This window comes from Lathyrus oleraceus, chromosome 6 (genome assembly GCF_024323335.1).
Source record: "Lathyrus oleraceus cultivar Zhongwan6 chromosome 6, CAAS_Psat_ZW6_1.0, whole genome shotgun sequence".
NCBI lineage: Eukaryota > Viridiplantae > Streptophyta > Magnoliopsida > Fabales > Fabaceae > Lathyrus > Lathyrus oleraceus.
The window spans coordinates 55,694,802-55,711,114 of record NC_066584.1 but is presented as its reverse complement, the minus strand read 5'-3'; the positions used below and the strand labels follow the sequence as shown (position 1 = coordinate 55,711,114).

General features: G+C 36.8%; 1 protein-coding gene across 1 annotated transcript; it reads right to left on the bottom strand.

Moving 5' to 3' along the window:
- Positions 1–2,366: 2,366 nt before the first annotated feature.
- On the bottom strand, positions 2,367–3,531 carry LOC127097177 (probable transmembrane ascorbate ferrireductase 3). Its single transcript, XM_051035686.1, has 4 exons — positions 3,178–3,531; positions 3,050–3,098; positions 2,784–2,983; positions 2,367–2,691 (listed from the first exon to the last, which is right to left on the bottom strand). Exons 1-4 carry the CDS (start codon positions 3,310–3,312, stop codon positions 2,437–2,439), a joined length of 639 nt encoding a protein of 212 aa, XP_050891643.1. The 5' UTR covers positions 3,313–3,531; the 3' UTR covers positions 2,367–2,436.
- Positions 3,532–16,313: the final 12,782 nt, after the last annotated feature.

The following is a 16,313-nucleotide window of genomic DNA, read 5'->3' as shown; positions in this document are numbered from 1 at the left end:
ATTATTAATTTTTATTTTTATAATTTTACATATGAATTAAATTTATATTATATTTTTAACAACAAATCTTTTAAAATTCATTATAGACCTTCAAATAAATACATTTTTATATTTTTATTTTTTATAAAATCTTAATTTATTAATTTTATTTTATATTTTGAATGACACGTGATTTATTTTATATAAACAACACTAATATTATTTTTAAATTATCACAATTCAATAGAAAATAAAAAGAGACTATGGTTTTTCTTTACTTACAAATATTTTAGTGTACGAGTGGGTAGGAGAGAGAAACATATATGTGTGAATTTGATAAATATTTTAATACTATTTATAATTAAATATTTAAAAATTCATCGTACCACCATAACATTTTTATCAAAATTTTAAAATTAAATATAATTAATTATTATTTGTAGAAGTGAAAATTCTTCTATGTTTTTGTGCAACACTCACTAACTCAATACATTGATTTGATTTGATTGCATCAATTCCAATATAAAGTCCATATCTCTTTCCTCAATATTTTTTCACGTTTCCAAGTATTTATCTCCCTTTTAGCTCTTCACCATCGAAACTTCGTCTCCCACGCGCCAGTCTGCACCGCTGCCGCACCGCACCGCCACCCCTTTCGGTGACAACCGCATCCAATGTCATTTCCTTTGAGTTTGACACAGTGACCTTCTCTTCTTTATGGAAACAAAATGGGAAAAATAAAACTCAAAAAAAGGAAATAAAAAGTTGAAGTTAGTTGTTCAGTTTTTTTATCACGGACCGATTTTTATTATTTGCCTTGAATCTCTAAAAAGTCGGGACCGATCTTATACACGTCATTTGTCCCAAGGGTGAGACCCATGTTCCATGAGAATGTCGTACTGGCTACATCACTCTAGGAGGGGACCTTAAAGTCACCCTTATTTAAGAGGCTCATAAATATATTACTACATATATGTAGAAGAAGTCATCCTCTAAATCATCAAAGGGCTTCATGTGGGCCATTTCATCTTTACTCATAATAGCGTCCTCTTATCTCCCGAACTGGAAAAAATTTAAGTCCTTACAGAAAGAGCAATGGTATATATTGTATCATTATCTTTAACCCCTAATCTTTTTGAAGAGTTAGATCCATCAATAAATCTGATTTTCCTGAGAAAGAAGGGGGGGGGGGGGGGGGGGGGGGGGGAATACTACTAGATATGAGGTACTTTCGTAACTTTCAAATATCCTTATTTGTAAAATTTTGTAATCAACCGTCCCATCGGATCACCTAGCATTTTTCATACAATATTCTCACATATATGTAAGCTCTCTACTTGTGGAGGGTTCAACCATGTTTCCACTCTCGTCTAAATACCTAATAATTTTCACTACCAAGAAAAGAAAATGATAAAAGGAAAATGAGGAAACTTAATACCAGAGTTTAAGTGGAAGAATGATGGAAGATGCAATCAAGCTTGAGATAAATTCTTAAGAAAAGTTCTCATTTGGGTTGGAGAATATCATGAAGAAGAGTAAAGCATAACCCTGTTAATATGAAGGAAACTTCCTAGATCATGTGGGTTATACTTACTCTGATATAGATGTGCGCCAACACCTAAAAACAAATAACATCTACAGTTAAATATGTTTACATGCATACAATTAACAGTTAACAATCGTGTCTTCCCGAGACAAGTGCTAGTGTGCATAAGCATTAAATGTTGCATGTGTCACAAGCAACGCTTGAGGGACTCGTCTAAGAAACATTCGATGGGCTCGCCCAAAGCAACGCTTGAGGGACTCGCCTTAACCAATGTTTAAGGGACTTTCCCAAATAGCGCTTAAGAAACTCGCCTCAAAAAACGGTCGAGGAACTCATCCAAAACAATTCTCGAAAGATTCATATATTAAGACTTTAATAAGATTGTTATCCGTATAAATTTATCACTTCGCTCTTCTCGGACCTCGTACTTAAGGGACTGTGGTTTGAAATAATTTTATTGGATGTAAAAAGAAACAACTCAGAGAGTCTTGAGGGGAATGGTCTAAAAATCCAGACAAAAAGTGGTGTGGACGTCACCCAGGGTCGCCCGACCCATACTCACTCTCCTCATTCGACCCATTAGCCAAAACTTGGCAAACACAATTTCCCTAATGGAGTCAGCCAAACGCAACAAATCGGAAAGAAAGTGTTCCCCTATAATAGAAGAAAAACTAATCTCCCCCTACTTCCACAACTTCTTAAGAAAAGTAGAAATGTTTCTCATATAATGGAGGAAGTACCTGTCTCCCCTACTTCCATGACTTCAGAGGGAAAGTATAAGAAACTGTTTCTTGTCGATAAATACTCTAAACTCGAAGCTTAAGGATTGCTATCAAACACGTGAGCAAAGATTCTCTTATTGCATTTGACAAATAGAATTTCTAATACAAAATGCATTTATGTCAAACTAATTAACGAATACCAACAGACATGTTAACAAATACACCAAACAAGAGAATTGTAAGACCTAGAAAGTTGACCAAATTAGTTTCCCTCTGATATGGTTTTAGATTTAAGAAACCAGACTTCTCCATCAATCCTGTTTCTGCAGCACATATTGCCATAAAAAGTAGCACTCTACCACCAGCTCTATGCCATGGAAGCACTCTTGCTCTTGTTGGACCTTGTGCTCCAGGAACCAAGAAAGTTACAAAACCAAATATCCACTGCAATCAGTAATCACTAATCAACAACATGAACACAACAACTTCCCATTATTTAACTCAAATGTCATCAAGATTGATATGAACTTTTTTACCTGCAAACCAAACAAGCAGAACGTTCCAATGCCAATCCATGAATGAAGGCTATAAACGTCGGCAATGTTCCGCATACTATGGAACTTGAAAACGGCACACAGACCAACTATGCCAAGAACAATAGCTATCAAGTGCAATGTCATATGAACAAACTTTGGTATAGGTCTTTGGTTCGGTACAGTTTGGAACGCCATTACACCTATTCAATTTTGACAACATCAAATCAATGAAGAATGTGAAAAAAGAAGGTGCAGTTAGCAGATACCTTCACCAACAAGGAAAATAAATCCCAAGAACATCATCAAAGGATGCACCTACATAGAAAAACTCAAGTTTAACATGATATGTGATTGATATATGTAAACATACAGCAACAAATTGAAAATATTTTACATTGAAGACGCGAAGTCCGTCGTCGGAATCATAGTCGATCCCTTCGCGATAGTGCAACAACCAAACAAGCAAGAGTATGATGGAGACGATGCCAAACAAATGAGCCAAACCTGAAACTCCAATGGCAGTACTCATTGTGTCACAATATCTTTGTATACGTAGATAAGTTTTTATAGCGTTGTTTTTCAATCTTACTATGGTGAAAAAAAGAGAAGATTGCTTGTGTTGTTAGGTTTGGAATTTCGTATAAACTATGAAACGTTGGAATTTAGAAAGCATCTTGGTTTCGAAAATAAGATACATATATTCTTAGTTTTGAGTATATAGTAAGGCTACACATGTGAGGAACCGAATACAATTATGTCACTGTCAATTTCTATGTGTTAATAGTAAAGATTTGCCATCGTATTCAAGATGATTCGTATGTTGGAAATTTAAACTTCTAATGTCATTTTGGGTTCAGATCGTTTCTAACTTTCTTTATTAGATCCTAACTATTAGGAAAAGTCGTGTAAGACCTTGACTGATAACGAAATGCAAATATTTATCGATATCACATGATAAGAAAATAGTTTATACTTCGACTAATCAGGTTAGACACTTTAACAACACAACCATAAATAAATAAATAATGTTGAATTTGTTCATGGTAGGTTGAAACGATAGTCATTAAATAGTTAGGATTATCATCACGAGGATTTGGAAATAATTAACCACATGACCGTGATGGAGTATATTAATATACATACCTCCTTAAAAAAAACATCATTGTATCGGATCACAGGTTCAAGAAAAAAGTTTGGTAATCTTAATTGGTTGGTAATATTTCTTGAGGGAACATGATTTTATTTTGGGTTAATACCTATTATGCCCTCTGTCATATGAGCGATTTTTACATAAAAGAAATTCTATAAAAAAGAGAAGTTTGGATTCCCTCTCTGTTTTACGAAGATTCTCTTGTTTTGACCCTTTAGAAAATTCAGTCATCAAAAATAACAATGTGGCCGATTTTTTATTTTTTATTTTTTTAAGATTGGAAATTTTAATATCTAAAAAATCAAAAATTTGAGTTCAACTCATCCTTTTTGCAAAATTTTGATTTTTTAGGTATTAAAATTTTCAATCTTAAAAAAGTCAAAAATAAAAGCCACGTAGATGTAATAAAATAATAATAATAATAATAATAATAATAATAATAATAATAATAATAATAATAATAAAAAATTAAATAATGACAACTTGACAATCCACGTCATTAAAAGAAAAGTCGGTCATATTATTATTTTTTATGATTGGATTTCTTGAGGGGTCAAACAGACGAATTCTCATAAGACATAGAGGGTATCCAAACTTTTTTTACGGGGATTTTCAAAAATCGCTCATGTGACAGGGGACAAAATAGATGTTAATCCTTTTATATTTTATGAAGTTGTGTGATTAGAGGAAACTGATTTGTAAATATTCTTCCATATCAATGTTAAACTTAACACACTCAAAAGGAACTTTCATACTTTTGGAAGGATACTTTCGGATACCTATTACTAAGAGAATGAATCTGAAAGCATCTCAGTTGATCTTTATATAGTATTTATCAATTAATATTAATCAATATTATTTACCAAATAATATTACTCACCAATTAATTTATAACAACAAATCAGAAAATAATAATAGACGCCAAACAAATTTAAGTAGGAAACATACTCATTAACATGTGACAACCCCTAGTGATTAAGGATTATGAGAGGTTTTTAGGGTTTGTTGTGGTGTTAGAGCTAGCTATGTTAGACGATAGGCTTCGATATAGAGGTTTTTAGGGTTTGTTGTGGTTTTTAGGGTTTTTAGGAAACATACTCATTAACATGTTTGTTGTGGTGAATAAGTCACTAGTTAAAAAAAACTTTAAACAAAAACAGTTTTGAAAATTTTATGGTTAGCGGAAGCAACCCGAATTGAACCGTCTAACCGAACCTCTATCGAAAAGCTCGGATATGCGTTAATACTATAAACGTATGATAATGAACAAAAATTGATCAAAGGCTTTGAATCACTACCAATTGAATGCTAAGCTACAAGGACAATCTATTTCCAATGATCAATCAGACAAAAAATCTATTGTGACAAATTATCGAACACTTTGTGTGCAATCGATTTTATTTGGAAATTTATATGGTATTGTTGATTTTAAAATCCAATCACAATCTAAAGGATTGTTATCAATTCAACAACACCTATTTCAAAAGGTAATCAAAAATATTATTCAAACAAATTGATCGCACGATTGATGAATTTAACAATTTGCAAACGGAAAATAAAAGAGAGAGAAGGGGGGGGGGGGGGGGGGTACACAAGGATTTGTTTAGGAAGTTCTCCAATCAAATTCACTAAGGGTACGTTTGCCCTTAATTTGAAATCAAATTGAGATAATGAAATTAACCAAGTATGTATACAAGAAAGATGTAGCAATCCAACCCTACAAACCATAAGTTTGACGTTGATTCTGAAACTTTCTCTTCCCTTGATCAAGAAACCCAACAATTCTGATTTTATTCACTGTCTCACGCTACTTCTTTGAAAGAAACCCCTTGTTCTTCAAAGCTTTCACTTGATCGAATCCAAACCATGAATTATTGTGACCCAATATTTACCAATATGATTCACCGTCTCGTGATACTCCTTTGCAAGAACCTTTTATTCTTCAAAGCCTTCACTCAATTGGATTCAAATTGCATAATCTTGTCCAAAATATTCAAATCCTAATTTGATCTTGAAGGAAAACCCCATCTTGGTTTTCTTATTTGAAACCCTCAAATATCTCAACCCATTTTACAATTCAATCAACCTAAATTAGACGTTATTAACCTCAATTTTAGATGACACCCAAACAAAGAATGATTATGTGTAATTTGTTTGTATGTATGCATAGAATGAGGTGAAGATGATGAGAATGATTTGAAATCCTGAATTTCATGTAGGTTTACACTAGAAACCTTACTTGAAAATAATGCATGTATGAAGTATTTATATGCATGTGTGTTTGGAGGCAAAAGGAATGCAAAAGACTTAAAAAAATTGTGAATTTTTGGAAAAATATGTTGCATGAGTCATCCCGTGTAAGTCATAAGCCAACCTGTTTAAAGCATGTGCCGACCTGTATAGGTCATGCTCGACCTGTATAGGTCATGCTCGACCTGTATAGATCATGCGTCGACCTGTAGAGGAGGCTCATCAAACAGAAGCTATAGACTTTTAAAATGCAGTACATGTACCGACCTAAAAAACGGATGTGCTGACACATAGAAAAATATTTCTTCTATGTGTCGACCTGAAACATGTATGTGTTTACACATAGGTTATTTTTTCCCATAAAACTTGTTTTGATTCATTTTTAATGCATGAAACATTTTCCAACTTATTTCCAAATGTTTTTATGCTTTCTGATGCTAAGATGCACATTGAGAATCAAAGGATACCGTCCAATATACATCAACGCTAAAGTATCCTAGTTTTGACATCATGCAAAATACATCTAACGAAAAGTTGCACTCGCATGCTCCCCATTTTTTTCTAAAGTAAAGTTGCACTCACATACTCCCTCTTTTTGATGATGGAAAAACTTGAGACGATGTGCTTTGTGTCTTCATGAAGGCTCCCCCTGAATGTATGCATCCCAACTTCATCTTGTAGATGTTTCTCCCCTTTTGACAACATCAAAAGGAGACAAAGAAATCCATGATAAGTATGTTATATCACACATAAACCAGTATAACACACGGAGGTGTTTGCAAAGATAAGATCATCAATACCACAACACTCACATAGAATGATGTATATGTTATGAGAAGAATGTCTAAACATAAGTAAAAGCAATTAAAGCAACAATATAACATAGTTGCCACAATTTATGCCAAATAAGATATACAATAAACATGAAATATGAAGCATACAGTATAATTAAAAACTCTTGAGTTTCTATAAAAGTGACACGATTACTTGACATATGCCTTTGGTGCTCCCGAAATGATGCACATGATGTGCTCTAGCAAGGCGATATATAGATTTACCACCACAAAAACCAAAAACTGAGATGTTATCATAAGATGGCACACTACAAGAATTTTGCTAACATTATAACATGTTCAAATATATTTCATGTCGAAATAGATAACAAGCCAATGCACTAAGAACATATTTCAAGTATAAAATAAAAATAGCATAAAGTCACTATAAGCATATAAATTCACATACATTAATAGAAATTTTTTAAAGTGAACATTCATGTACTATTTCATACATCAAGAATATCAAGAATTTGAGACATAAACAACATGCAAAAGTAAAAGCTTACTTTCAAAGAGGGCAAACGGAATAATATTACCTCACTTATGAATTGATGAAGGATGCACTCATATGTGACTGAACTTTCAAGGAAAGATAGAGCAAAAGTATATAAAGCGCATGCAACAAATCATATTTAGGCAATATTTGAGATATTAAGTATCCCCAATTCCCTTCGAATGTTAAAAAATGTTTCGGTTGCAAGAGGTTTTGTAAATATATATGCAAGTTGATTTTTATATCAACATGCTCAAATACGACGTCTCCTTTCTCAACATGGTCACGTAGGAAGTGGTGACGGATCTCAATATACTTAGTGCGAGAGTGTAACACTATACTTTTTTTTAGATTAATAGAACTAGTGTTGTTGCACATAATAAGAATACGTTGTAGTTTAATATCAAAATCAAGTAGTTGTTGTTTGAGACACAATATTTGAGCACAACTATCGGTCACTACGTATTCCACATCGGCAGTTAACAAAGCAACGGAAACTTGTTTCTTGCTGTGACAACTTACTAAGGAGTTTGAAAACATGTGGCAAGTTCCACTAGTACTCTTCCTATCTAATTTAAAACCGGAAAAATAAGAATCGATATAACCAACCAAATTACAATCTCTTCCCTTGGAATACCAATGCCCATACTTAGAAGTACCATGAAGATATCTAAGAATACGTTTTACTGCTTTTAAATGTGATTCCTTAGGATCTGATTGATAACGCGTGCACATACTCACACTAAACATAATGTCTGACCTAGATGTAGTAAGATATAGAAGAGAACCAATCATACCTCTATACTTAGTGACATCAGCTCCGTTACCATTTTCATTCCTTTCCAAGTTTCGATGTGTAGGCATTTGAGTGTTAATCGATTTTGCATCTTCCATACCAAATCTCTTTAGTAATTCGTTGCAATATTTAGTTTGACACACGAATGTAACTTTGTTGAGTTGCTTGATTTGAAGACCAAGGAATTAATTCAACTCCCCCATGAGACTCATCTCAAACTCACCCTGTATTAGCTTAGAAAACTCTTTGACTAGTTGCATGTTAGTGGAACCAAAGATGATATCATCGACATAAACTTGAACTCTATGGAGCAAGCATAAAATGTTAAAAGTATAGAGTACATGTGAATATATTTGGATGAGGACACTAAAGATATGTAAATTGAAACACACCATGGTTATCAATTGAAATCTATGGAAATGAACGCTCATAACATGTAACATACACTAAGTATATCATATAATTTTGAAAAATAAATAGGTAAAAGAAAGGACTTACTTACAAAGATAAAATTGAAACGATATTGCCTTACCGTACAAATGATAGAGGACGCACAAGCATTCCACGAGGAACTCTCGAACGAAAGTTGGAATAAAGGAAAAACATGCCATAAACCCTTTTGACATCAACGTTCTTAACACTTTCATATTTAAGGTCATTCTATCAGGGGATGTGAAGGTTAAAATATTTGTATCAACGCGGTAGAATGGACTTAAATAACAAAACCAAGAAACAAATTTTGGTCCCTAAGAGACCTCATGATGCATATGATATGAATGCAAAAATAATCTTTGTGGGGAATATATGCCACAAAGGAAAAGAATCCAAGAGAAAGTGAAAGTCTACAGGAGCACAATGCATTCCATAAGGAAAACTCACTAAGGAGACAGAGACTCTGGGGATAAAAAGTTATGCGTAGGCCAGGCTACGACTTAAAAATTGCTGGAGACACAAGGGGATTTCCCTAAAAATAAATCAATGGAAAGACTTGGATTGGGGAAAAAGAAACTGCATGTATCGGAATACAACCAACACAACAAGAAACAACCACCGGAGAAAGGTGTAAATCAGAACAAAGCTGAAATACCCAAACAAAAAGGAAATTTGATTTCACAAAGAAATACGAATCCAGACTCAACTGAGAAAGAAAAACATCAACACGTGAGTAAAAGAGATATATTATCTACCACCTGTTATTGGGTAGGAAGATAATACATTCGGTCAGAGGGGCATCCGTTACCGGTTAAGGTAAACATATCAAGGATGACTCGCTGAGGAAAAATGAGGAATATCCATTACCGATTAAGGTAAGAATAGCCTACTGGGGGAAAATGAAGAAATAGGATTTATAACTACCAGTTATTGGGAAGAAGACCGAAGGAAGAATATCTGTTACCAGTTAGGGTAAACATATCAAGGATAGACTGTCGGGGAGAATCGCCAACTACCGTTAAGGCAGCTTAACAAAGGTGATCGACCATAAAAAAACATAGGATTTGTATCTATCAGTTACTGGGTAGAAGACCAAAGAAAAGAATATATGTGTCATACGGTGAACTGGACTTTTTGTGGTTTTAATCGCAATGTCGCGGTTAGCAAGAGTCGCCACCGACTTTTCTTTTATCCAATAAGGAAAGGTGGAAAAGAACAGGAAAGACCTTAATTTAGATTTTGGGTTCGGGAGGTACATTATACAAAGGGAAGGTGTTAGCACCCTTTGTATCCATGGTTATCCATGGGCTCTTAATTGCTCGATCACTTATATTATTTTTGTCTAAAAAAAAGTGTTTGTGAATTGTTTGGAAAATTGTTTTGAAAAGAGAATTTAACTTTGTAATGATTCTTGTATGAATGTATACAAAGTGGTTATCTCGTTTAGTTTTGAAAATTGTTTAGAAAAATATAACTCAGTAATGATTCTAGTATGAATGTATACCAAGTGGTGATTTTCTAAAGGTATTTTGAAAGGTGTGAGGTGCGAAAAAGTGTTTTAAGTTGTGAGCCAGCAATTAAGAGTTATACCGACCCAAGGTCTTTACGGGCATTTTCTATCCTTATGAGGGTAAAACTGTCCTTATTATTGAGAAATAAGTAGTTTTATCCTTTGGATGTAAAAGGGTCATCGTAGGGTCATCGATTGGTCATTGAAGGCAACAGTTATGAGGATACCTTAGCATTCGAAGGGACTATCATCATTTAATCGTAGGCAACATCGGAGGGTCATCGAGGGACAAAGTTGTATATTCGAAGGCAACATCCGAGGGACTATAATTTATTTTATGATGATTTAACCGAAGGGTCTTTGCTAAGGGTATCCCCACATTCGCGGGACATGACCGTAATATCGTAATCGTAAGGCAACAAAGAGAGGTCCAAGATCACTTATTCAAAGGCAAAGTTTTACAATTAATTAGGTGATTAGGAGGAATTCTCCCACATTAAAATTAATACATTAAAATTAATACATTAAAATTAATACATTAAAATTAATACATTAAAATTAATACATCAAAATTAATTAGGTAATTTAGGGTGAAAACTCCACAAGGGTATCCCACAAATAAAGTGGAATACCTAGCCAATAACCTTTTCCTGGGATATGTGAACCTTTTCGAAGCTCAAAAAGAAACATGTCAGAATACCAAATCAGGGTGCAATCGAAGATTACACCGGAAAAATATCGCAACAGTAAATAGGATAGGATGAATAATGCATGGCTATGATAAAAACATAAAAAAAAAAACAGACTAGAAAAATCAGGTACTGTCTCGTTCGCCTCTGCCTCGCCTAGCGAAGGCCAGGCGAACGGCCACGGATTTTGAATTTTGAGAAAAAACAGCCCCATGTTAGGAACCTTGAACTTTATGGCATTTTATCACAGGAACAGCATGGTCAAACATTCAGGGTATTCAGGCATATTTAAATTCACATACGAAAGCAAATTATATATCAACATTTAATCATGATGCATTATATGTGTAGATATGGCCAATTGAAAGTATAAACAATAGAGATACGCAAACCTGTTTGCCAATTCAAGTTTGAAGGGATTGACCACTTGTGGTATCGGAATGAGTTAGGCGGCGGGAATTGGGCGGCGATGGCTTCGGGACGGATGAGCTGCCTTCAGGGTTTCTTTATTCTGAATTCTCCGGGTTGGCAGGGTTCCTATGCCAAAGTTTCTATCCGTCCTTCTCTGTTCTCTCTCTTTCTTTTTCCTCAAGGTTTTGTTCCAAGGAAACCTCAGAGTGTTTTGCTTCTCTTCCTTCTTTCTCCAGTGAATCTCCTAGTGTAAACTCCAAGTCTAACTCCAAGTCCTTTTCCTCTACTGAAACTTCAGTATTTATAGACTAATTTTGTGGGTAATGGGCTTGGAATGAGGGAGACCCAAGTCCAAAATAATTTGTTATATTTTATTTATTTATTTATTTTAATTATTTAATTAATTAATTAATTAATTAATTAATTAAATTTTTTTTTCTTTTTTTTTTTTTTCTTTTTTTCGGGAAAAATGATGGGTAAATTTTGGGGTATGACAGCTGCCCCTGTTCAATATTCTTGAACCGAGAGAGTTAGGATGGCGTGTATGCCATTCGTGGTCTGGAGGTGGAAGATTATTGAACACTAGAATGCCCCAAAAATTTGCACTTGAGGATCGACAGTTGGTCTTGATGGAGATGGGCTTAAAGATGCCATCCGGGAGGTTTGATGACGAAAGCTTCAGATCGAGCCGTACATTAGGCCAATTTGAAGACATGGGTGCCACACTGGGTCGTACATTAGACCGAATAATGAGTCATCCATTAGGCTGCCGACTTCGCTGGGGAGTCGGAGTGTGTCATATGCTGTTGGGGATAAAGGATCAGAATGGACCATACGCTAGATCGTATCTGAGTTGAAGAGAGAGTCGTCCGTTAGGCTGAATCTGATGATGAAAGGGGTAGTCGTACACTAGACTACACTTCAGAAATGTACCGTACACTAGGTAGCATCTGAGTAGTTGAGGATCCGAATGGGTCGTACGTTAGACCGCATTGGAGTTGCTGGAGCTCAGAATGGATCGTACATTAAATCAAATCTGAGTTGCAGAATGAGCCGTCCAGTAGGCTGAATCTGATGGTAAAAGGGAGTAGTCGTACACTAGACTACACTTCAGAAATGTACCGTACACTAGGTAGCATCTGAGTAAGGGAGTAGCCGTATACTAGACTACCATTCAGAAATGTACCTGTCCGAAGGTAGCATCTGAGAAAGGGAGTAGCCGTATACTGGACTACCATCCAGAAATGTACCTGTCCGAAGGTAGCATCTGGGAAAGGGAGTAGCCGTATACTAGACTACCATCCAGAAATGTACCTGTCCGAAGGTAGCATCTGGGAAAGGGAGTAGCCGTATACTGGACTACCATCCAGAAATGTACCTGTCCGAAGGTAGCATCTGGGAAAGGGAGTAGCCGCATACTAGACTACCATTCAGAAATGTACCTGTCCGAAGGTAGCATCTGAGTAAGGGAGTAGCTGTATACTGGACTACCATCCAGAAATGTACCTGTCCGAAGGTAGCATCTGGGAAAGGGAGTAGCCGCATACTGGACTACCATCCAGAAATGTACCTGTCCGAAGGTAGCATCTGGGAAAGGGAGTAGCCGTATACTGGACTACCATCCAGAAATGTACCTGTCCGAAGGTAGCATCTGGGAAAGGGAGTAGCCGTATATTAGACTACCATTCAGAAATGTACCTGTCCGAAGGTAGCATCTGAGAAAGGGAGTAGCCGTATACTGGACTACCATCCAGAAATGTACCTGTCCGAAGGTAGCATCTGGGAAAGGGAGTAGCCGTATATTAGACTACCATTCAGAAATGTACCTGTCCGAAGGTAGCATCTGATAAAGGGAGTAGCCGTATACTGGACTACCATCCAGAAATGTACCTGTCCGAAGGTAGCATCTGGGAAAGGGAGTAGCCGCATACTAGACTACCATTCAGAAATGTACCTGTCCGAAGGTAGCATCTGAGTAAGGGAGTAGCCGTATACTGGACTACCATCCAGAAATGTACCTGTCCGAAGGTAGCATCTGGGAAAGGGAGTAGCCGTATACTAGACTACCATCCAGAAATGTACCTGTCCGAAGGTAGCATCTGGGAAAGGGAGTAGCCGTATACTGGACTACCATCCAGAAATGTACCTGTCCGAAGGTAGCATCTGGGAAAGGGAGTAGCCGTATACTAGACTACCATCCAGAAATGTACCTGTCCGAAGGTAGCATCTGGGAAGATGAAGGTCTAACTTGGTCGTGCATTAGACTGTACTTGAGTTGAAGAAGGTCAGAATGGATCGTACGCTAGATCGTATCTGAGTTGTTGAGGGTCAGAATGGATCGTATGCTAGATCGTATCTGAGTTGAAGGAGTCATATGTTGAGCTGAATCAGAATGAACCGTATGTTAGGCTGTATCTGTATACGTTGTACTTGCAATAAATGTCTGGGATGGGCTTAAAGATGCCATCGCTAGGAGGATATCGAAGTATTGTCAGAATGAATGTTCCCATGAATTGCATCTGGAATATGTATCTGAATCTTGTCTGTGATTGATAAAGGCGTCTTCCTGAATGAGCCTTTTACTTTGACTATATCAGGAGGATAATTAACCTGCAAAGAAAAGTTAGCTTTATGCCATGTCATGATGCATGAGATGTTTTATGCTTTCGAAAATAAATGCGAATGTTGTATGCATGCGTATGCTGTGAAATGATGCAATGAATGAGTTATGCGTATGAGAAGTTCTGCTTGGGGACTCTACTGGGGAAAATAAATCCCCATCTACTGATTGGAGATATTCGTGTTGAGGACCCTCTCTCGGCTGGGGGTTCTGATTTCTGTCTGATGGTAGAGATATTCAACAGAGCCTGGCTGGGGATGGATGAGATGATCAATCTGTCTGATGATGCCGACCTCTGTTGGGGAATAGCTGGCTGTGCCGGGGAATACTGCCAACTTCTTCTGGGGAAAAAAACAGGCTTGCTGGGGGGAAGAGAATTGGTAGTGGATTCATTGGAAGCATGATTAGACCTTTTCCTTGATCCTGAAGTAGGGTAGTAATTGCTATTGCTATTCTATGCATGTATTTTGGTAAACATTGGTCATATTCAAATGCACATATTAATTCAAATTAAATCAATGGACATTTACGCAACCAAAACAGAAAAGTAAAAAACAAAAGCATCTTTTTTGAAAGAGGGTTGTATTGATTTTTGAAAGAAGGCCTATAAACAGGCAAATTGTGTACAAGGAGACAGAAATCCTAGTAAGAGGAAATTGTCAAAAACAAAGAGAAAGCTATGCAGAAAAAGTCCTATTGATTTTAAGTCTACTACTGCCATTATGTCTTCAAGCATCTCATCCCCTGCTGTCGGATAGAAGTGATTGGCTTGGTCAGTCCCTTGAACTTGGATGAAAGTTGACTGAGAACGGGACATAGTCATACGCTTTAATCCCTAATTTTTGCCTGGACCGCCTTTTCAGGTTTTCAGTCCACCAGGATACCCTTTTTTGCCCAAGCCACCTTTTCAGGTTTTCGACTTGCCGGGTGTACATTTTTTTATATATATCCCTAATTTTTGCCCGAACCCTTTTGGTTCGCCGGGATGCCCTTACTTTTGCCTAGATACGTCGATCTAGCGGGTCTTTTTCATGCGTAGTATTTTTTACTATGTCCGCGTTCACGGGATGCGGGAAATCTTCGCCATCCACTGTAGCAAGTATCATGGCTCCACCAGAGAATACCTTCCTAACTACAAATGGCCCTTTGTACGTGGGAGTCCATTTGCCTCTGGGATCAGTTTGCGGTAGCACGATACGCTTGATTACCAAGTCGCCAATTTGATACACTTGTCGCTTGACCCTTTCGTTGAATGCCTGGGTCATGCGTTTCTGATATATCTGCCTATGACAAACAGCCGCGAGTCTCTTCAATCAAATTTATCTGATCGAGTCGAGTCTGAATCCGTTCCTCTTCATCTAAGCCCGCCTCTTTCATGATTCTTAGCGAGGGAATCTGAACTTCCACTGGTAAGATGGCTTCCATTCCATAGACTAAAGAGAACGGAGCTGCCCCTGTCGAAGTGCGTACTGAAGTGCGATAGTCATGAAAAGCAAATGGTAACATCTCATGCCAGTCTTTGTACATTACTGTCATCTTTTGTATAAGCTTCTGGATATTGTTAGCAGCGTCCACGGCACCGTTCATCCTTGGCCGGTACGGAGAAGAATTAGAGTGTTTTATTTTGAACCGCGTGCAGAGTGCAGTAACCATCTTGTTGTTCAAATTAGCACTATTATCAGTGATAACTCTTTCAAGAGACAACAAGTTTCTCGAATAGATATTTGATAGAACCCATCTTAGAAATCAATAAAGTGGTATGATTCAACATGTACTGTCTTAGTCGGCGAGCAGCCCAAGCCAAAGCGCAGCAAGCTTTCTCGAGCTATGAGTATCTTGTTTCACAGTCGGTACCTTTTGCTAAGGCGGTATATGGCATGCTCTTTTCGACCAGACTCGTCATGTTGCCCCAATACACCTCATTGGATTTTCTAACACGGTCAAATACATGATTAGAGGTCTTCCTTCAACTGGTGGTGTCAGAATTGGAGGTTCTTGGAGACACTTCTTGATTTTATCAAAAGTTTCCTGACATTCATCATCTCTTGACTGTCCTCAGTAATTTGAAGATAGGTTTGCAAGTAGCAGTCAAGTAGGATATAAACCGGGCAATGTAATTCAAGTGCCCCAAGAGGCTTCTGACTTCTTTCTTGTCTACTTTTAGTACTCAGATCGACAGTTTCAGTTGACTCCTCATGCGGCTGTATAGTCCTTTCTTCTTTCAGTAACAGTCTGGCAAGTTCTTCAGGTACTTCACAATCTTCCTCACTTCCATCTTCGGCTTGGTAGATCGGATTTTCGAAGTCATAATGAACAGTAGCAGAACTATTATCAACAGGATCC

Excerpts from the sequence above, each read along its gene's own strand:
- LOC127097177 (XM_051035686.1), bottom strand. The coding sequence starts at position 3,312 with ATGAGTACTGCCATTGGAGTTTCAGGTTTGGCTCATTTGTTTGGCATC. Across the intron at positions 2,984-3,049 it reads TATTTTCCTTGTTGGTGAAG|GTGTAATGGCGTTCCAAACT; the intron begins GTATCTGCTAAC and ends AAAATTGAATAG. Across the intron at positions 2,692-2,783 it reads TCTGCTTGTTTGGTTTGCAG|TGGATATTTGGTTTTGTAAC; the intron begins GTAAAAAAGTTC and ends TACTGATTGCAG.